Source organism: Simochromis diagramma, unplaced genomic scaffold (assembly GCF_900408965.1).
Source record: "Simochromis diagramma unplaced genomic scaffold, fSimDia1.1 OVJJ01000802.1, whole genome shotgun sequence".
Taxonomy (NCBI): Eukaryota; Metazoa; Chordata; class Actinopteri; order Cichliformes; family Cichlidae; genus Simochromis; species Simochromis diagramma.
The window spans coordinates 8914828-8937474 of record NW_024387492.1 but is presented as its reverse complement, the minus strand read 5'-3'; the positions used below and the strand labels follow the sequence as shown (position 1 = coordinate 8937474).

General features: G+C 39.9%; 2 protein-coding genes across 3 annotated transcripts; both read right to left on the bottom strand.

Annotated features, from left to right (window-relative positions):
* Nucleotides 1–2166: 2166 nt before the first annotated feature.
* On the bottom strand, nt 2167–21995 carry LOC120724878 (feline leukemia virus subgroup C receptor-related protein 2-like). 2 transcript variants are annotated; one of them, XM_040017363.1, is made up of 10 exons: nt 21591–21995; nt 18126–18267; nt 13167–13307; nt 11785–11852; nt 11281–11384; nt 9277–9387; nt 7681–7786; nt 7021–7132; nt 5782–5837; nt 2167–2744 (listed from the first exon to the last, which is right to left on the bottom strand). In XM_040017363.1, the coding sequence occupies exons 1-10, from the start codon at nt 21882–21884 to the stop codon at nt 2679–2681; spliced, it is 1200 nt and encodes a 399-aa protein (XP_039873297.1). In that variant the 5' UTR covers nt 21885–21995; the 3' UTR covers nt 2167–2678. The 2 variants fall into 2 exon arrangements, with proteins under 2 accessions (XP_039873297.1, XP_039873296.1); XM_040017362.1 differs by lacking the exon at nt 2167–2744 and adding an exon at nt 2787–4808.
* Nucleotides 18275–21583, bottom strand: LOC120724879 (feline leukemia virus subgroup C receptor-related protein 2-like). Its single transcript, XM_040017364.1, has one exon. It carries the CDS (start codon nt 19702–19704, stop codon nt 18976–18978), a length of 729 nt encoding a protein of 242 aa, XP_039873298.1. The 5' UTR covers nt 19705–21583; the 3' UTR covers nt 18275–18975.
* Nucleotides 21996–22647: the final 652 nt, after the last annotated feature.

The following is a 22647-nucleotide window of genomic DNA, read 5'->3' as shown; positions in this document are numbered from 1 at the left end:
ATACTGAGCCCCAGGAACCTAAAAAATGTTCACCTGGTTTATTTCAGCTCCGCAATGTCACACCTGTTATTTATAACCCAGTATAAAATTACATATCTTAGCTCACCCAATACAGTGTTGCGGTTTTCCAACTGTGACAGGCCCTGTTTTATGAACTGGCAAGAAGAAAAAATGTTTCTACCTCCATGCAACTTCAATCCACTGAGACACACACTTGTTGGTATTTAGAGGAGAAAACTAAAGCAACTAAAGAAGTGACAAAAGACAAGCAGAAGCACTCGGTAAGAAACAAGTGACCCAACCTTCCTCCTGCATGTACAGTAAGTTCTTCCAAGCAGCTCTGAAATGTCATACTGGTACAAGGGGCCTTATTCAAACATCCATTTCTACACGTGGGTGGGCAGGAGTTTCCCTAGTGAGACAGAGGTCACACCCTGCCTGTCCTCATGCTTTTGCGACCTTTCTGCATGCGGTTCATGTATTCCACATTAATAAAACTCTTAGTTGTGTGTCTACTGTGTGGTACATGGCAAAAATATGAGCCCCAGAAATTCTCTCTACAGCTTCTCTTCTTGACAAATTTGATAAAATCTTAAAAGCAGCCTTGCTGGGGAGTGAGTGACAGCAGAACTGATATACTACTGCTCAGTAGTATTTCCACATATTTATAAGCTGATGAACCTGTAGCACCATGAAAAACCCATGACTCAAAATCTAGAAACATGTCTGTGCCAAAGGATCAGTCACAGGCTAACTAGAGAACAATGAGATCATCCAAGAACGGCTCTCTCAGTACTGGCCTTAAGTCAGGATGATCTCATAACAAAACTGCTCAGAGGCCAGTTATCTCTTCATGCCAATGAGAAGTTCACCATTGTCATCTTGCTTTATGCATAAGATAAATATTGTCAGGTTAATCTGCACCAGACACTTTTAAAGTTAATTTCATTGCAATCAGTAAGCCCCCAAAATGTAAATGAATTCTCTTTTTGCTCCCCCCCAGACGATCCTGTGCCTGTCTTTATGTAACACTGCTACCACCGTGTGGTCGAATGAGGTACACAAAGCCTTGCATGTATATTTGTAAAGTGGAATTTGGATAAACAATGGCAATCTGTGATCCAGTTGAATCCTATATTCATCAGAGCAAACAGATGGGTATGATGTGCTTCCCTGTTTCACTGAAGGACAGAAAAACATCATGCTTTTGCATTTGGAATTTAAATGCAAAAGGAATTTAAATCTGGGACTCCCCACCATTTGACCTTGGAACTGAAGAAGCTTCTCGGATGAGAGGTGAAACGTCTTCAAGTAACTTAAAGAAGTCCAGACGCTTTTCTTTGCAAGCTCCTTTGACTACGATGACCTGGATGACTGAGAACCTTCACAGACATTTTGCATTTGGAATCATTTGTACCTGCCACCTTTTATCATAGCAGCCTTTTACGTTTGAATTGCAATTTTCAAACAATGTCTCGGTTTAGATCAGACCAGGAAGAATGCTGGGCTCTGCCATGTGCTGTTTGATTTATCCAAGATAAGTTAAAACCCACATATGACTTCATCTTCTCGTCAGCAACTTAGACTATAGTTCCTGGGGAACCATAGTCCCAGCGTGTGCGTGTAGATTTGTGTACTGTAAGACAGTAATGTGTTTATCTTTAAACACAACTCAGTACCGTGTTATCAGTTCACAGGATCCAGATAACAGAATGACACATTTCAATAGCAGATTCATTACTATCAGTTTTTACGTGGCAGTTAGTTTCACATGAATGGCACCAGCTCCTCTATCAACTTAGGCTATCTCCGTGTCTTATTCCCGTTATTGTAATGCCAGACTGATGTCACAATGTGGAGATAAAGGCTACGACAAAAAGTCTTCTTGGGTCATTCTTGTCATTTAGACGAGTACTTTACTTCTGGCTCCGGCTGTATTTTGATGAGATCTTTGTGAAAATGCAGAACGAATTTGGGTCTAGTCAGATGCCTCCATTTAAAAACGATTTAAACACTAAAACTGTGTAACAGTAACAATACTGCATGTCTCTACTCTCAGGCCTGTGATGGGTGTGGTGCATTTGTGTTTGAGTTATGCTGTAACGGTGAGCACACTGTGTTTCTGCATGCAACAAGCATGAGGAAAAAAAAACAAATGAATCAAAATGTTTATGCAATGCTTTTATTTCATGTTAAAGTAAAACAAGATTGTTACAAAAATACTACACAACCTTAATTCATCATATTTTTCCTGTTCTTCCCTCACAGTAGAAGCTATGGATTAGAGAACCTTTCTAAATCTTTCCCTGAATTCTAAATAAATAGTTCCCTAATTTCATAAAAGAAATCTCTCCCTAAAATTTCTAGAAATCCTACACTGTATTTACATATTGCATACAGTGAAAAAAAGATTTTTCATCGTATACATAATCAGCAGTGCACTATACCAATAAAACTGTTGATGCACAAAAGTTTCTCAGATTTGTCTCGCAGATTCATTCATAACATTTATATTTAAATATTACAAAAATATTTCTGATTAGTGACATTATTTTCATTCATGTAATTATACAGATCAAAGAGCTTTTCTTAGCCGTCAAGTTGATCTAAAGGCTTCCTGTCCACTATAACAGGGATGAGATCACGGTCATTTTTGAGGCTTGTTAGTGTGTTTGTGTCTAAAGCTTGGCTTCGGTGATAACAGAAGGTGCACTCGGGTTTCCATTGTGCCAGTCGGAAGAATCCTGGAAATCAAAAGAGATGGGTCAGATCAGTAGGTTTTTTTTAATGCCTTCAACACAAAAAACACAGTTTGTCTCTGTAGACTTTAGTCTGTTTGGGCTAGCTTCCACCAAAAGAGTCTCTGGAGTCATGACAAACTTTAGCCTGACACATCTGTGTACATTCTCAGTCATCCAGGTCACGGTAGTGTCTTGAAGCTCAGCTAAATTTAATGATAGCTTATGTGCACATTCATACACACTATGTAAAGAAACACCCTAAGCCAGATAAATTAGCCTATATATAGCTGAAATTTGTTAAATGTGAAAGAAAAGAATTGTGCTATGTGTTAGAGCATATCTAAGCACTGCAAAAATGTCAGTGAATATAAATAAATATAAATGTTTCACCTTTCTGTCCTTTGTTGTGTTAATACACAACAAAGGACAGAAAGGCAGAAAATGAGATGCTTCAAGTGTTAATTTTCTTTATTGTTTACCCTTATATGTACTGTAGAAAAAAATCTATCATTGGGCCAAATGCAAAGGTTTTATCACATTCCTTACTGGTAAAACGAACCTGCTTACAACCTCAATTAACAGATAAGATAGGTTCAAGAGCTGTAAACCATCTGACTCTTCAAAACCTTTGTGACACTCGAGTCAAAGATGAAGCTGACTGAACACTATTAGCATAAATGAGAGCAAATTTCACCGGAAACCAACAGTAAAAAACCAGCTGTGGAAATCAAGAAATACTCTCGAAGATCAAGAAAACTTAAAGATAAAATTATGTGTCTGCAGGGCAAAAAAGGGAAAGAAAATCCTCATGGCACTGCACAAACAGCAGCAGAAAGTGTGCCTCAATCCAGTGTACACTTTACATGCGACGGCAAAAATCAATGTCTGAAAGTTTTTTGCCACAATCACAGCATGCTGGGAGGCAAAAACGATGCAACTGTTAAATCAGTAGAAAAGATTTCATACAAAAAAAAAAAAACCCTTCACAGGTTTGATTTTCTCTTAAAGAAAGACAGAAGATCAGTTATGAAGATGGAAGATAGTAGTTAACAACATTTTCTTATTGTTAAAGACTGTAATCAGCTTAATGTTGGTTATTGCTATAATGTCATTTTTAATTTCTTTTCACATACATTGCATGTTCATCATTTTAAATAACTAAAGCAAAGATGGAGTGAAAAAAAAGGATTAAGTAAAGATCCAACTAGCAAGGACTTTATTCCATTCATGTTGAGCGTCCATACTTTTAACTAGATGAAATCTCTGGTGGTATTAGTAGGATATAGGACAGCGCTGTAAGCAAGCAAAGGCAACAACAGGCAAGAACAGGAAAATTAGCAGTACCGCGCTGACTTCATCTGAAAAATCACAAACACTACGCTGTGATTCAAATCCAATCAAAGCCATGCCGCGGGCAGCAAAAACAAAAACACTAAAGTGAATCATACAGCATGATGAGCTGTATGATCTCGTTCTTGATTTCCTACTGTGATAAGCCGCGCTGTTTTATTTCTATATGGAAGTGCCATTCGCATTTATGAGGAAAGTTTAAGCCAGTCAGCTGTTCAAAAATAGGATAGTTAGAAGTAGCTGTAATCCAATGTGAGGAAGTGTTTTGGAATCAACAGGTTCATGCAGGGGTTAATGATTACCCCCAGCTGACTTAACTGGCCTTAAAAGACTTTAGCTGATTTTAGTAGAACTGCTACTGAGAAAATCAGTAGCAGGGCTTCATGGGGAAGAATCAAAAATCACATGATTTTCATGATTGTGTAATTATGATTTCTTTTGCACGATCCTCAGAAACACACAGAGACAGTAAAACAGGTGTAACAGTGAAAAGGGTGTACAGCAGGTGCTCTTGATCAGTGGCAGTGTGTGGTGATTGCTTTGTGCTCCTACCTTTGTGCACCTTTATGATGAGCTAAGATTTGAGATTTTTTTTTTCATTTTTTATTTTTTTTTGTGGAAGCAGAAAAGTTTTATTGATCAGGCTTGAGAAGAAGTCTGCTGCTCGGAGATTAGCGATGTGGCTCCGTAGTCTTGTCCTGACTTGTGCCTCTCCGCCTAAAACAAATGCTTTTGATCACTTCTCATTCAGTGTTTATAGAGGAGTGGGGCTCCAGTCTGGAGTGAAGTTCACCAGAATCTGATCTGTCACACATATATAGGTTTAGTGGTTGCTCGTGCTAATCAGCTTCAAATAGTGAGGCCGGAGTATGTACACAAAAAGCTCAGGCTTCACTGTGTTCTAAGTGCTCAGTTTTCACAAAGCTTGGCTCTGTGTTCATATTAATAATAACATAGTCATCTTAAACAGACACCTGCTATTTAAATGCTCCATTTGTGAGGGGCGGCCAATCAGAAGAAGTCTTAGTAGAGTCCAAGTATAAAAATCTTGAGCTAAAAATTAGTTTAATTTGACTCCTTTTAAGATGGCTTGAGAGACTGAAACACATTTATATATATGTGAGGAATTAAACTTTAAGCACTTATCAGCAACTTCACCACAGATCTTGGAGATCCACCCAGAAAGAGAAAGAAATGTATGGTGACAGAATGACTTAAGAACAGAAGAAAATCGCAACCATAAAGTCATAACGGTTGACAAGTTCCATAAAAGTTTACATAAGAATATTTAAATGTGCAGAGTGCCAACAGAGTCAGTGAATATTCAACAGCGTCTTTTAGCTAAACTGATGCAGACATGCAGGATCACAGAAGACAAAGACAAAAAACAATCCTCCTCTGTGGAGCCCGGGATGCACAGGTGACTTATCGCTCACAACAGACAAACACCTAACACATGGATCATTTTCACAGTAGACATTTTGACACTCTATTAAAATATTTTATTTATGGCATCTGTTGCAGTACATGGTACTAGCCAAAGGATGAAGAATAAAATGCTTTTCCTACACTGACATGTCAAAATGTCTTCCGTGAAAAGGCCTATTTGACTTCATAGTACCACCGCTTTTGTGTCATATCCCCAACAAACAAACAAAGCGCTACACCCTTGGCTTGCTTCAAAACTTACGGCTGCTTTGGCCTGCAGGTTAGCATTTTGCCTCCTGAGATCAGACTTGATTAAAGCTGTAAAAAAAGAAAGACAGAGAGAGGGTAAGTCTGCATTAGCTGATGGATCCTCCACTGCAAACACAGAGACGAACACAAGCAAAACAGGATCGCATTACTTCACACAAGTTAAACAGTTTATTGAAACGAAGTAATAACAGTGACTATCCAGTAGGTGGCTCCTATGCACAGACACGTTCAAGTCTTAATAGTGGCATTCAAGTTAAGACACCTTGTTAACTATTTTCAAAGAGTGTGTGGCTACCAATGCAAATCTAAAAACAACTAAGCCTGCTGAGAAACTCCGGTCAAAAGCAATTATTAAAAAAAACAGCGTGATTGTAATTTAATAATTAACTTCAATTTTCATGGAAGGAGGAGACTATTTCACAAAAACAATCACAGCCTTGCCTTCTAATGGTGCCTTCATGTATGTTCATACAAAGGTTTATCACCAATCGGAGAGCAGGGCGGATTTTTTTTGTTTGTTTGTTTTTTTTACAAACATTTTGTTTTTCTTTTAAATCTTCATGTCCACAACAAGAAGTTTACTCATATGAACAAAAAGCAGTTAGTGAGTCAGTCTGTTGACCTTTAAGAAGTGTCATTAAAGGTTAAGGCATTTTTAAAAAGTTAAACATTGCTGCTAAACCCACCGATGGGTCATGAAAAATCTCCTAAGTGGTTATGAAATCACCTTTCTTACCTGAAAACACACCCCTGCCGAGTGCGTGTCTGTAGAGCTATGCACTGTCTTTACTAAATGGTTCCAGGGCTTAAGAAAATGTTCACCACTCCTCCTTCTGAACAGTTTAGTTGTATACAGCTTTGTTGTTCTCTAATTTCAAAGAAAATCTCTTCCTAGCGATGATGAAGAATGACGCAGAATGCCACCTCAAGCCGCAGACTCTGTTTTATCTGAGCTGCAGACAGCCTTCTTGTAAAGAGGTGACAAATTTGTCTGTTATGTGTAAAGTGCAATAAAAAATAGCATTATCTTCTCAAGTATTCCTCCAAATTACACCATAACTAAGTCCTGCTTTCTAGGAACGTGACATTCTTACATAGGAGTATTAGTAAACTCGTAACAGGATAAAGTGACAGCAAAGACAATTCTTGTGCATTTCTGTATGTGTGACATTAAATCAGTACTCTATTATGACTCAAAACTGTGTATTTTTCACAGTCACAGAGGTCTTACCTGTCATTATTGTGCCTATCAGAAGAAAGACGCACAAGAAGATGTTTCCTGCCAGCGTGCCGTAATTGTCAATGATCTTGCCTTGGCAAATGGTGAATATAATTCCGAACACCTGTGTGTGGGTGCAGAACACGGGGTAGTTAGGATTAAAGCTAGCGCTTGCACGCACCCGGGAAGGATGCAGACCAAACCCCGTCCTTTTATTTTCATACATCTTGGATCTTCTGCAGCTGGCGAATATGTTTATGCACCAGATGAAGGAAGCTCAACTACACACTGAGTTTTTGCAAATATATCACGCACAGTTGCCGTGATGTTGAGAGAATATGTCTTGCCTGCTTATGAACAGGCATTACAAATGCATAAACAAAACTACGAAATAAATATATAAACAAGGAAGTCAAAATTGCCTCATAATGCCAAACCCCCCCCACAAAAGCACGTTATTCCAAAGCAATGCCAGCCGTCAACAAAATCCCATTTTATTGTTTATATCCAAAATTCCCGTGAAAACCTGCATTTACAGTATAGTGAGTCAATTCCTCCAGAGCAACAGGCTGAATGACTCACTTTTTCCATGGAGGGAACACAGCTTACATCCATCATTGCATTGGTTCTTTTCTTCTTTTTTGCTATCACACTGAAAACATTGATCTGTACCTGTGCTGAGCAGTTGAGGAGGCCAGAAGACGTTCCCTCTGACTCTGGGTATGTCAGTTCGACTGCAAATTCAAAGCCCAGTGGCAGGTAGCCCGTCATGAAGAACCTGGACACAAGGATCCACAATAGGCATAAAAAAGAATTTGTGAGTTTATTTAATTGCTGCTCGCTTTTTTGCTACAGTTTTATACGTGTAAATGCGTAAACAGGACACTGGCTCCGTTCAATAAAATGCCCCTTATCATGTTAGCTGACAAGTGCATGGACACTTTGTACCTACAACACTTGATTGTTCTTCCAGGAAATCAACACTTATGTTGTCTCAAGTTAATAATACTGGAGAATTTATACAGGAACAGCAGGTTTTTCAAAGCAGTCCAGTCACATCAGATTCTTTTTCTCATTCAACAGCAGGGTGTTGTTCTTCCACTAAAGTGACAGCAAGTGAAACTCAAATCAAAAGCCTCTGACATGGCTGCAATAGCAAAACACATCAGTCTGAGTCAGTAGACAGACACATTTCTTCTCTTCTGTCAATATGATACGGAGACTACAAAGCAGCAGACACGCTGACCTTTAATGTCAAACACATTTCTTTAAAAAAATGCTGTTTAAAAAAAACAAGGCTAAAGTTATGTCTGCCATGGATCATGCAGATGCACTTCCAGAGGAAAGGAATTCCAATTTGGAAGATCACTGTGTGCTGCTGAGGGTGTAATCATTTCACAGCCACATAAAGGTTAAACTGGATGAACAAGATTGTTTTTTAATTCCAAGAAGAGAGAGGCAACCCAGAGGAAACCTAGTAGATGATTTCCCCCATAAACATTTAAATGGTTTGGTTTTCCCAGTTCATAGAGGTTATGTATTTTTATTTTTGTGATCTGAAATAATCCTGCACCATTATTACTATATGACATACTCTCGCTGTCTCTATTTTTTTGTTTTGCTTTGTTTTGCTCTGCAGCATGGGCTTCCAGGAAAACATCACTGCGAGGGGGTTTTCTTGATAAAACACATTTCAGTTAAGTTAAACTAATGCACATATATGCACATATTTATGTATTTACATGAGGACATTTTTCATTTTCTCATGAGTTTAGGTGCAAATGCAGGCCTTTGTCTAAACTTTGTAGGGTCTACATGTTTGTAGAAGCTGAAACAACCAGGGCTGTAAATTATTATTGCAAATGTCAACAGAGGTACCGGGCCAAGGGAAATGACCAGCAGCAGAATTTAGGACATGACGGAAGATTTTTGCATGGTTTAACGGCTGAATCGAAAGTGTGCACACATACTTTTATACATACTTTTAAAATGTACAAATACAATAGCCCACTCACTTGCCTACTACGGATACATTCCATATTTTGTTATTTTTGGGTTTTTTTTTTTTTTTTTTACAGATCCACAGTATCTATCAAAATTTTTATATTCATGAGGGGCGTTTGTTCTCTCTCGATTCACAGAAATAAAGGTGTTCTGAAGTAGAATCAAAGTAGTAAATGAGTAGAAATAAAGTCCTTTAATGACATTACTTGTGTAAAAAAACAACAACAAAAAACCAAAATGTTAGAAGAAACAATAAAAGAATACCCAAGTACTCCAGCGGTGATGAAAACCACCCAGAGGTGTCCCAGGCTGAGTGTAGCAGCATAAACGATCATCCCCACCAGAGACAAGAGGTAGACTGCAAGGGTCGTCTGCCTGGGGATAAGAAGAGCATGAGTAATACATGTCACTGTGAGCACAGCAGTGATCATTATGACTGCACACACATATGTAACAGTACGTAGTGCGGCATTTTTGCAAGTAAAAGAAACAAAACGTAAAGCTGCAGCAAGTATTTGCCAGAAATTTAGAGAATTTCGGGTCTCTGGGGGTGGGGGGGATGGGGGCTAGAGTGTATCCCAGGTGTCATCTGGCGAGAGGCACCAGCCTATTACATAAGAGACAGGCAACCAGTGTACAGTCACCAATTAACAAACATGCATGTCTTTGGACTGTGGAAGGAAACCTTTGCACGCAGAACATGCAAAGAAAAAAAGACACCACACAGAGAGGCCCCAGTCAGCTGGAGGGTTCGAAACCAGCTCTCTCTCCTTCACTTTTTCCTCTGTGCTCCACCCACCAGACAAAACGAATGCTCCTACCTACCCTACACAGCTAACCACAAGTCATTTTTGGCTTTTAGCTTCATGTGGGCTGGCTAACTTGCTTTTCCAGGAGGGAAATCCCTCAGCTTATGTTTGTAGCACGAGGGTATACTTTTCCCCTGCATTTCATTTAATCTGTGTCTCCAAAATCTTTTATGTGTGGGCAAGACTGCTTCCTGTCCTGTTTCATGTATGCCACATTTATTAATCAGAAATCTGACATAAATCAAACAAACAAAGAAAAACGGAGCAAAGTCTAACGGGCAAATGTCGAGGGATAACATTTTTAATGCCTGAGAAAAGAGGAGGTGCAAGGGTGTAGCTCAACCCTACCTCAGACAACCTGTATTAAGGCTGAACGGCTGTTATCATTTTTTTTTTTGTCCATTGACAGCAAAAGATTGCTGCCTGCATGGGCGTCAATGTCAATATTTTGCCACTAGGTGTGCTGTGGAGTAATCTTTTCAATAGCAGGTACCCTTTTCTGTTTGCTTTACTGTTTGTCACACAAAATAAGGCCTTTGTAAATGTATTGAGAGGAAGGAAGTGGATTCCACACCTCGTGTGAGCCCACATCTCACAGTTCAATACAATGGGCGACAAACACTGAAGGTAAACACCACCTCTGTTTGCTTCCCCTAAACACACAGTCTCAAAGAAAGCTTATTTTATACATCCAAAGCTTCATAACAAATAAATACTAAAGCATGAAAAATGCAGTCCTGTAGAACTGGTAATAATATTCAAATATAAACTGACATAAATTTATGAATGAACACCATTCATAAATATTACAATGTAATAGCATAATTACAATGTGGGGAATTAGACAATAAAGCTAAACATTATTGCTTTCCCCCTCATTTGCAATACAAAACTGTTGTAGCTACAACAGAAGGGAGTCGACTGGGTGGACACTGCTGTCACCACACAGCCTGAGAGCACATGGGCCCGGAGGAAGAGTGCAGAGGTCGCTGCCGTAGCAGGATGCTGCACCTGAATAAACAGATATAGAGACGCAACACAAGATATGCAGGACGCCAAGTTCAGAAGGGAGAAGACAATAAACAATCAGGTGCTGATTTAGCAAAGTGCGCTGAGCGAGCCCAGGTTCGAATCTGACCTGCAGCCCTTTGCCACATGTCTTCCCCCATCTCTCTCTCCCTCTGCTTTCCTGTCCTTTCTTCACCATGTCTGTCAAAAAAGGTGAAAAAGGCCCAAAAAAACAGCACTCATTTGGCTGCTTTCTGGTGGCACGGAAAAAGTGGTAAGTTTTTAGATTATCAGCCCATCGCTTTGTTTTTTTTTTTCAGTTTCGTTACAAATAATGTTTGATTTTTATCTCCTGCTCGGCGCGTCCTTTTGTCTTCTTTTTCCCAAAACACAACACCCCCTGTGGAAGAACTGCTGCTAATGTACTTTCCCTTTTCGATGTTCGCCTTACTTGTACGTTTTCGTTCTGTCCAACCAAACGCCGCAGATGAGGGAGCCGACCATCCCCGCGATGACGATGGTGAGGCCAATCCTCCCGGCGTTCACTTCTTCTCCCTAAAAAAGCCGAGAACAATGAGCAGCGCCCAAAGACTGTATATCTACAAGCATTAACTAGAGATCCACACAAGGAGGTTGCACACACCTTTTTAGTACTACAAACAGAGAAGATCGTTCCCTTTTCCTGTTGTTTAACTTATAAAACGATTTAAGAGAAATGGCACCCATGCCTTAAATATAGCATTGGTTTGAGCTTGTAAGCGAACAAACTTCCAAACTTGGTTTAGCTGTGATAAATCTGTTATTACAGTGTTGTTTATTGAACTTAAGTTACATTAGTTTATAATATTAAACCTTATACTTGACTATTTAAGTCTAACTATTCATTTGTTGAAGAGTCACGAGAGTTACAGGCAATAGAAATGATTTGAGATGAGTGCAGAGGAAACGGACATACAGGGTAATGCACGATGATCATGCGGTTCAGCAGGGTCCCGACAGCATAAAAACAACCAACGTTCAGACCTGCAAAATAGGGAATAACATCAAATAAAATCTGAAATCAGAAAAAAAAACACAGGACAAAAATATCTTTCACCTTCCCACTTTTCAGGAATCATGAAACTAACATCATTAACTGAATGATGAAAAAGTTTAGTAGTTGTTTCTAATAAACCTGATCGGAGTAGTTTCTAAAACGAGGATAAATGTGTACTGAATGTGTCCCCACCTAAAAAATAAAACACTACAGCAGGCGTGGGGGAACTCCAGGCCTCAAGGGCCGGTGTCCTGCAGATTTTAGACTGTCCTTGATCCAACACAGCTGATTTAAATGTCTAAATGACCTCATCAACATGTCTTAGTTCATTCTCCACAGGCCTGGTAATGAACTAATCATCTGATTAGGTGTGTTGACCCGAGGTGATATCTAAAACCTGCAGGACACCGGCCCTTGAGGCCTGGAGTTCCCCACCCCTGCACTACAGCTACAGCTCAGTTAAAGTGACAGGGACAGGTGTGATAATCAGAGAGTCAGAAACATATTAGTAGAAAGATTAGACACATGACAAGAAAACCCCAACAAAGAATGCACCTTGGGATAATATTTGTACTTTTTTTTTTTTAAATTTTTGTATTATTTTTGTTACTAGTATAAAATAATGAAACATATCCCTCCCAGTTTATCCAATCTCAAGATTACCGAGTTACTGGTTAAACTGTGTGCCAAAATGCAACTACATTCAATTTCCAGCAACATAAAACCTAGATTATATATTTTTTTCTTTATCTCTTCAAAAAGACACTTTATCATTCCTTTTTTTGTTTGCTCAAGTAACCAGGAGCTCCCAAAAAGAAATGAATTCCTATCTCAGACTCCTTCCACTTCATCAAATCTTTGATCTTCGGGATCTTAAGGTCACATTGACCGAACGCACGTGTTAAACATTGTCAGGTTATAAATGAACTTTAGAGCTCTTACGGTAAATCCAATTTATCTTCTCGAGGAATACTGTAATAGCTGATGACTGAGGACTACGTAATCTGCGATAAGATAAACACCATTGCACTACGAAGGGAATTTTCAGGTGTGATTCTACCCGATATCTGTGGAGGAATCACCACAGAGAACATCATTTTCACTTGGGATCGCTTGTTCAACCATGGTTATGGGAATTTATACTACCTTAGTAAAAATCCGCCTTCTAAAAACATTTAACATATTTTCATGAATTTCTAATGTTGAATTATGCAACGTACGATTTAATGTCTTTTAGCCCGTTCTAAAAAGTTAATGACAACATAATTTTAACAAAACTTTGGAGAACAGTAATGACAAACCATAGGTGACGACGAGGAGCATGAAGGGCTTGTTGCGCAGCAGGTTTCGGATGGAGGCTATGTAGGAGTACTGCTCTGGTGGAATGCTGCGAGCTGTGGCCTGGGCCTGAGTCGGTGGAATTTTAGGACGCTCCTGGAAAACTGACATGTGGAAAGATCGACAAGTGTGAAACACAGTAAACAGCAGCAGTCTGCACACTTACAATGAAAACTGGAAAGCAATAAGAAGCAACTCTATTGGTGGATACGTCCACCTGTAATATTCAAAGGATCAATCAATGCTAAGTGGTAGAAATAAGTTCAGGGTTATATTTCCTCCCTAGGGCCACAGGCTTCTTCCTGGAAGGAGCCAGTGACACATTCAGGCAAGACTGGACAGGCTCTAACGCCTCTATGTAACCCACTATACTCTCATTTGCTCCAGTGAAAATCAGCTACTGTCTGGTGTTGAAGACATCTTGGTGGAGCTACGTGCCCCCGGCCTTGTAGGGATAAACAGATGTGTGTTTTTGTATTTCTTGTAACTGAACCAGGGACACCTTTTTTCCTTCTGGCAAATCTCACATGAGGGTCTGTGTACAGTAAGCTGTTTTCACTAATCCTCCAAAAGTGTCCTACTCTTTTACACAGTTGATCTGCCAATGGTGGTGATGAGACTGAAATTATACCGTGATCTCAACTGCTGTATGCGTAGTCATCACTGCACATGGAAGAATGCAAATTTCTATTCAAATAACCTTTGGAGTTCTCAGACTGATCACAGGTAAAATTTCCTATATGGCTTGGATTTCATCGTCATGGTAATTCTCCTTTTTCAGTAAACAGTAAGTAGTCATATGTCAAAGCAGACGGTCTCCAAGTTTAACTTATACGATTGTTTTAAAGAAAGGCAGAAGCTAAGCATCTTCTCTCACCTCACAGTTTATGCAAATTTCTCAATCCTGGGACTCTGTCTGCCCTGCTGACTCACAGCCCTTTTGCAGGACTACAGATGGTCCTGCCAGCAGGACAACCCTCACACATGGCATCTTGTATCATGTATGCATGAGGGTGAGCTAGTATATATGTGTCATTAAACTACTGCAGCCACCTGGTGTCAAGTTTCACACTAGAGTAACCAGGAACAGCATAAGTCACATCCCTTGCTCGCTAAAATGCCAGCAGATCCAAAAATCAAGGCCCTACAATAAAACATTTTCCTTTTTTATAACTGTGCACAGTGTTGCCACTTCAGGCCTCTAAAAAAATATATATAACGGAAAAAAAAATCTCCTCTGCCACCCTGGGATGAGTTATATGTGTTGAAATCACATAGCAACATTTGTGACTCAAAAATTGAGCCAGTACAGAAGTGCCAAATCACAAGCACTTCACAAGTTATAATGTTGTGAAACTGTGGGTAATGGGTAACTTGTAGCAGAAAAAAATGACCCCATTTGGGTGTAAAGTTGCCAAACTTTTGAAGCATTTTTATTAAATATTAACAGTTATTCAAAGTATGCAGTTTTTATGTTCTGGTGGCCACTGAAATTAGAATTATGGCACTTTCCACATTCAAGTAGATAAGTCTGGATTTGAGGCAACATGTCTGCCAAGCTGTACTGCTTGTGTCTAGGCCTTTGAAACTAAAAGGCACTGCATGGAGCTTAGCTGAGTTTTTCCGGGAAGAATATTTGTTTTAAGTCTGTTTTTTTTATTAGCCAAAGGTAGGGGCTCAGGGGGTTGGGAAGCGTATCTGTAAATGGAAGGTCGCCGGTTCAATCCCCGGGCTCTCTGTCCTGGGCATTGTGTCCTTGGGCAAGACACTTTACCCTACTGCCTACTGGTGCTGGCCAGAGGGGCCGATGGCACGGTATGGCAGCCTCGCTTCTGTAAGTCTGCCCCAGGGCAGCTGTGGCTACAATCATAGCTTGCCTCCACCAGTGTGTGAATGAATAGTGGCATTGTAAAGTGCTTTGGGTGCCTTGAAAAAGGGCTATATAAATCCAATCCATTATTATATCATAATAACTTTTAAAGGTAACTTACGTTAGCTTACTTCTGCCACAGAAAAAAGTTATTTCTAAGTACGTTTAAATTTCAAGGTACGCAAGTGGAACTTTTTGAGATATGTAACTTTGGGTTATTGAGTCAAATTTTCTAGATAGGTAGACAGTAAGTCGAAATTTTCATCAACACCTTATGAAGCAAGCTTGCAAGCTAGCTAGTGCTAGCTCAAAAATATGCATGTCCTCTTATCCAAATATGGCCATATTCATCTTCAGAACCAAAAACAAAACTACAATGTCACAGTAATAATGCCAAAATAAAAAAGCTGCAAATATAAAGTTTTTCACAATAGCTCGCTTTAAAAAAATGTAAATGCTAGCCCGCAAACGAGCTATTTTTTTTTTTATATATAAGAGATTTATTGTGTGTTATCATACACATATTACTTGACAGTTGTCTTCATATTGAAAATGATTTAACCACTGGTCATGAGGAATGTGCCCACATTGCTTGAGGGCTGTGTGCTATATTGAATATGATACAACCACTGGTCAGAAAGAATAAATTGCATGTGGTTGGTGACTGGTTCCTTAAGGTTGCTGGTTCATGGTGGATGAAATCGATCACAAAGACAATGCTGCAACAAATCCTCCTTGGGAGTGATTTGGGTGCCATTAGTTACATGGAAGATGTCAACTTGTCTGACAAATTACACGCTAACTACTAGTTAAGCAGTAGCACTATTTTACAAAGTGCAACACAAACAAGAAATGGGAAATCTTTGCTTTATATGCAGAAGTTGTGCCTCTGGGCTTTATGTTTTAAAAGGAGTAACTTGTCCTTTGAAGGGAAGCAGTCTCTCTTTCCAGTTTGTGTTGCACCTTACACAGTTTTCTTTCCTTGGAGAGTAGCTGGAGAGTGTTTACAGACAAGTTGATGTGTTTCATGCAAACTATGGCCCACTGGAAGCATTTTTCTAGTGACCAAAGCAATTGCAAGAAGGTTTTCTTCAGCCAGTCAGGAAATACATATTTCTCCCTAGCGATCAGAGTTTGTCAGGTGGTCACAGGCCAGTTCCTAGGCCTGTGTGACTAGTGTCTAATTCACTTGACCCTACACTGTTGCACATGTCACGTAGTTTGCGGTCATGTGACTGGAAAACTTAATAAGCTACACTAATAATGGTTGGATATTTTGAGAATACACTTTTAGAAGATGAGATGATCAGTGTCACTTGTGTCTGTATGTAGCTGAAGCAAGAAAACAACCAAACACAAGTACCTGTAAGAAATGTTAAAAAAATAAAATAAAACTGCAATTAATGACCTCAACTGAGCCAGTTCAAGCACATTAAACACAAAAATCCCTCTGAAACGTCAGATGACATTATTTGGGCAAATAATAATGTATAAATTAACAAAAGTGCTGGTAGGGGAATTTACTCAACTTGCAGCCATCTTGCAGCTACACATTCACCCAGTGATTAACCTAAATTATCTACCTCCAGCCTCGTATTTACCATAAACAGAGGCATTGTGAGTCCTCCTACCTTACTCTAGGAATCATATATAACTGTTTAGTGGGTCACAGGCAAATTTGACACAGCGAGAGTCAATTATGAAGCGTACTTATGAACGCAAACACCATGTGACTGACCGAACAGTCACATAAGCACTGAATAAGCTGAGGTTTGCATTTCATAGTGCTTCATTAACAACAGCAGACTATAGCCAAAGCACTAACACTGACTGTATAGTCAGTCTAAATGCTGTGCATGGTACTACTAGGAAATTCCTTCACAAGCATCCTTTTGTGTTTAGGAATGCAGAATGCTTATGAGGAACGCCAGCCTCCGTCGTTGCCCCCCGCCCCTCCCTACCCCGCTGCAGGAAAACAGCATATTCATACATGCTCCTTATAGCAAGTCAGTGTTTTTAAAAGTAAAAGATATTTATTGCATTTTGATTAAACACCCGCACTGTTATTTTATCTTATCCATAAATGGCACAGCACATGATTCTGGGTTTCACAACAAATGCCACATTTGAAGGGGAATCATATATAAAGACACAGCAAAGCATTTTTTCCTCATCAATCACATGCTGTTTGTCATGTCACTTCCTTCTGCCACAAAGTGCTGAGTTCTCTTTTTCTTATGTCCATAGCTCAAATGACTTACGATGGATTTCAGTACACTTCTGACGACCTTACTTGTGCTACAATAATATCTTTTTTTATGAAAGTCCCCTTTTAACTAAGGTTTTGTGTTGTACGTGCATCCATGTCAGCACTTTTTTTGGTCCACTGAATGGTGCTTCTTGTCAAGAGTGTAAGTTTGGTGTAAATTAAAACCTTCATGAGGTCAGCCTACTCAATAAGAAATTCCCACGGGCATGAAGTAGGAAAAAACCTCATACAATACATGTCAAAATGCCCGAGCCTTTTATAGCAGACAGGAGCGAAAGCACCACCGAATGTCACTCTTTAACCATTCACAAAAAATCCTCGGTTACACGGTACAGTAACATCATTTTCATGCAATTTTATGTAAATTCGAAAACCTGACGGGAAAAAAACGCTTCTGTGCTTCATGATGTCTAGCCATGCGGAAAGTTTCATTTTATATGCAGAGGCGTTGAGGACACAGTTTTTACTACGGTGGAGGTTGTGTAGAGTTTCTTTCGTGCTGCACAAAGCAGCTAGAAATCGTGTTTGAAATAATAATGAACCACAGGCTTCAACTCTTTTCTTTGAAAATGCATTGTATCAAAAACCCTGACCCCCATCGGAAGATGAGTATTAAGGGTTTCAGTGCAACCAACATAATATACCCAATAATTTGGTTTTGCTGTGAAGACACCAAGAGATTACACATATAACCCAAGCCGTCTGTGTAGCTAGAAACCACCGGAACGAAATAAGAAAGTACCATCTTTGTGATTTTTGTGATTTTTTTCGTGATTACCTTACCGAAGACAACAAGGACGAAGAGTAAAGTAGCCACTCCTGCCGTTATGTAGAACATGATTCGGATGTGGTGAGCCAGCTCATCCATGTCGTCCACATTAGGCACCAGGATAGGAGGCACAAGGAACCCGATTGCAATACCCAGCTGCAGGACGATGGAAGAATTTAACAGAATTAGAAGAAAACAAGTGCCACAAACAGTTTTCACTAAATTAAAACACTGAAAATCTTAGCTTTTTTAGCCCATTATTTCCATGTCTTCTACATGCCTTGTAACTTTACACAGTGCGTATTAAAAAGTTTTAATACTTGTTATTTGCCTTGAATGATTCTATTTAGAACAGGCTCCTCTATTCCAGGGAGGTTTTTTGCTGAGTTTGCAAAATGTCACATATGGTATACCCCGCTTTGCTGAACCTGATGACCTGAGCCTGCAACTGACCTCAGACCTCCTGCTCAGATGTTTTCTATTTGTGTCTGTAGAGGACTTCTTGGGTTTTCTTTTTGTGTGATTTAGGAAAATAAGATAAGGCCTCGCTGTTTCATTTTAGACCGAAGGCGAAAGAGTTTCAGTCGCCTTCTTGAGAAACAAAAGTAGACTGAAGTAATTGTACACAGAGCTGGATGACATCACTTATGACATTGATATCAAAGCTCCAATAAATCTGAAGAAGACATTTGAGCCTAGAATTTTATTTAACTACCGGTAGTTACATTATAACTTAGTTTAAAATCAGATTTAGAGCACACAACTTGAAGATTTGGACGACCTTTAAAAGTGAATTGGTGCAGCGATTAGCAGTCGTATGTGACCCTGACATCCAGTCTGCCCTGCATAATTTACAGGCAGCTGTCAGACAGCTCTGACCTCACTATACAGACCCTCCTGTGGCAAAAAAAATAGATGCTGAATACTGACAGAGTTCACACAAACCTGGTTTCCCAGAACTCCTATGGAGCAAGCGGTGGAAACTTCTTTCTCTCCAAACCACACAGAGGCAAGGTATGAAGGAATACCGAGGATAAACACTGTGGCTACTGAGCACACAAACTGGCCAAAAAAGGTCACTGGGAAAGTATCTGGACTGGCACTACCGATTTTTATCCAAGCGCCAATGCAGTTAAAGGCTGACCCGACGAGGACAACATCCCGGATGCCCCTGTTGTCCAAGAACCAGAGGATGGGCAGAATAAGTGGAATGTAAGTGAGCAGGTAAATCATGGCCAACCAGTCAATAGCCAGAGCATCAATGTTGTAGAAACGCATGAATATGTTGCTAATAATGCCATACTGTAGCCACATGAAGGCATTGCTTGCTGAGACAAAACTGAAGAGAAACAGCATGAACCAGCGACGGTGATACAGCTTGGTCTCAACCTTTGGGGCCAAATCCGACTGGTCACCCAAAGTCTCCATGTGTAAGCGGGACCCTGTGGAGACCGCTCTGCCAAAAGGCTCTGGACTCCATTGAGGTGATGAAAAGCCTGGAGCAAGATTCTTTGCAGCCTTGGAACACGGCCATTCTTCACTGCTGAGCTCCGAATTTGCACGGTCCCCTTTCAAAGTATTGTTTTGCGGCATTTCAACTGTCCTGAAACGGGGCCCCCGAAATGTTCGAGACCAGAGGTCTCAAGATTCAAGAGCTTGTGTCCTAACAGCTTGCTGTCCTCTGTTCAAACTGCCTGCAGTAGAGAGGTGCCAGAGAGCGAGAGCAGCTGGAATTAGTGTGGCCTTACTGGTGTCCCAGGTCCCTTCGCATGTGATGACACTGTGCTCCTTTACCCCATGTCCACATATTTATTACACCCAGTCCTGTCATGTGATGTTAATATAGGATGTTAATATCTTCCATTAACTAACTAATAACTGAGAAAAACATGTTCCTCTGTTGAACTTTAACCATTTTTCTTGTTAAAGTTCACCCATTTCAGTTTTTCGGTTAATATTTCAAAGTCTTAGTTATTGTTCACTCTGAAGTATCTGTTTTCTGTTGGGGAAAATACCAAGAATTCTCCAATCTTTCAGTTTTTTTTGCATGCAAGCTGTTTAAAATTTATACTGCAGAACAGACTTGGAGAAACAAACTGATTATCCAGCATTGCGGGCACTAAATGTGTAACCTTATGTAACAAACCATTTAGATGATTATGATATTATGATATTATGATGATTATGATTATGATTATACTACTGTGATAGGATGAAAAGAATGAATGAATCCAATTAAAAGTATTGGAGGGTTAGACAGTGGTCTAATCAGGTTTTTAAGCATCTGTTATGTTTGTGTTTTATAAAAGAGACAAAAAAAGTAAATTGAGTTTATTTGGGAGGTGTTTGCAGATTCCCAGATTGCGAACAACAGTTTGTTCTTAGTTATTCAGACTGTATCCAACTGTTTCCCAGTAAGAAATGATGACATTTCAGTGATATTTGCTTGGAGTTGATGTTAATGTGACTCAAGCGTTGCTTGTTCAAAAACTTTTAGTGTTAAGTCTGATACTTTGGTATTTCATGATAGCAAAGGCACACTGCTGATCTTTGCACTCCTTTGTGCTGATTTGACAGCTCACGTGATTTTCAACTGCCCTGTTGCTCCTAATTTATAGCGGTACATCGGCAGCTCATGAACTCTTTTATGAGGGGGTATATTTTTTGTAAAAAAAGCAAAACAACATTAAAACAAAATGGAAAAAATATATATAGTTGGTTAACTCTTGCTTACATGAAGTGCTCAACATTTAATATTTCATATGTACATTCACATTCAAAACAGTCTCCTCGTGAATGCTTCTACACCTCTGAATTTGTTTTCTACACTAATGGATTTTTAGCTCATCTTTAGTCCAATGCAGTGCTATCTATCTATGCATGCGTTCATGCCGCTGAGTACAGTGCTTTCTGACCAGACTTTTGCCCTAGGTTTATCTATTACACAATGCACTGCTGTCTGAGGGTAATAGCAGATTCAACAGGCTTGTAATTCATGTCTTCTCTAAGTCATGCCATTACACACACATAAAGGCAGAATATATATATATATATATATATATATATATATATATATATATATATATATATAGTTGTTGTCTTTTGGGATGGGGATTACTATTACTATTACTCTCCTGAAAGTGGAAGAGTCTGGGAAACTTTTTGTCTCTCATTAAAAAGTTACATATAAATTAGGACACATAGTTTTTGTTGTTGTAGCTCTTTGTTTTGTCTTGCATGTCAGTCCACGCTGTGTGCATTGTTGCTGTCCCACATCCCCAGCATCCAGTACTGTTGCTTGGTGATGCACTATGGTCACTTAAACGTGCGTAATTACGCAAACGTGCTTGGAGATATGGCAGGGTCCAAGTTATTAGCATTATTAGCCTACACATAGGATCCATACATTCTCATGTAGGTTAAACGTTAATTTAACCTACTTTCCAACTATAGGACGACCTTTGCATCGAACACCCTACCTGATTCCCGAAGACTCCGATGGAGCATGCAGTGGACACTTCCTCTGAACCAAACCACACCGACGCGATTCTAGATGGCATCCCGAGGATGAAGACCTGCGCGAAAGAGCAGCAAAACTGTCCCAGGAATGTCACGTAGAACAGGTTGGGTCTGACGCTGGCCACTTTGATCCACGTCCCCGCGCAGTTGAGCGCCGTGGCGACGAGGGCGATGACCCGGAGCCCTTTTTTGTCCAGCAGCCAGGTTACCGGGAAGATGAAGGGAATGTATGTGAGCATGTAGATCATAGACATCCAGTCTATGGTGAAATCATCGACGCTGTAGAACTTGGTGAAAATGTTGCTGATAATGCTGTACTGTATCCATTGGTAAGAGTTGCTCAGCGAATATAAGCTGAACAAGAAGACGATCACCCATCGTCGGTGGTAAAGACGGGTAGCTTGCAGTCCTTCTCTTCCGTTCCCTTCACTTGAGACGTCGCTGGGCTTCGCAGCGTCGCCCCCCTCCAGCTTGACATGGTTGTCAGAGTCCGCCTTCCACACACTCCTGATCCTCGTTTGGTTTAGTGTCTTCCAGCGCTTGTTTCTCACTCATGTTCCTCTAGGTCTCCTCAGTAATACTCATCGGGAATAAACTTGGCACTCAGCTGCTGTGGTTTTGTTAACCCACACTCAACAAAAGTGAAAGAAGCTGAATTCGCCCTTTTTTCATTGAGGAACATTCAGCGCTTTAGGAAAGTCTAACCTAAAAGAAAGTCAGGCCTAACACGATATGTATTCAGCAGCAGAAGCTCCCTTTCCACTCTGTTTTACATAAATATATATGCTTAGAAAGAGAAAAAGTTTTTAAAAGAGGCGAGCTTCCAATGTTTTTGCGGCTGTCTCCAAAATCTATCGGTTCATTTCCTCCCGGCTGAGCACTGAAGATATTTTTGGTACCCGAACTTTCACCCAGATCCTGGGAAAGTTAACAAACTTTTAGCTGCAGATGATTTAATGCCAGATTAATAGTTATCTGAAGTTTAGTTTCCCGATCGGTACCACGTGTCGGAGAGCC

Bases quoted from the DNA above. Each gene is read 5' to 3' on its own strand.
- LOC120724879 (XM_040017364.1), bottom strand. From the start codon at position 19,704: ATGCCGCAAAACAATACTTTGAAAGGGGACCGTGCAAATTCGGAGCTC.
- LOC120724878 (XM_040017362.1), bottom strand. From the start codon at position 21,884: ATGTCTATGATCTACATGCTCACATACATTCCCTTCATCTTCCCGGTA. The intron at 18,268-21,590 runs GTAGGGTGTTCG...ATCGTCCTGCAG, and splicing joins TCGGAGTCTTCGGGAATCAG to CTGGGTATTGCAATCGGGTT. The intron at 4,809-5,781 runs GTAAGTTTTGAA...CATTTGTTTTAG, and splicing joins ACCTGCAGGCCAAAGCAGCC to GCGGAGAGGCACAAGTCAGG.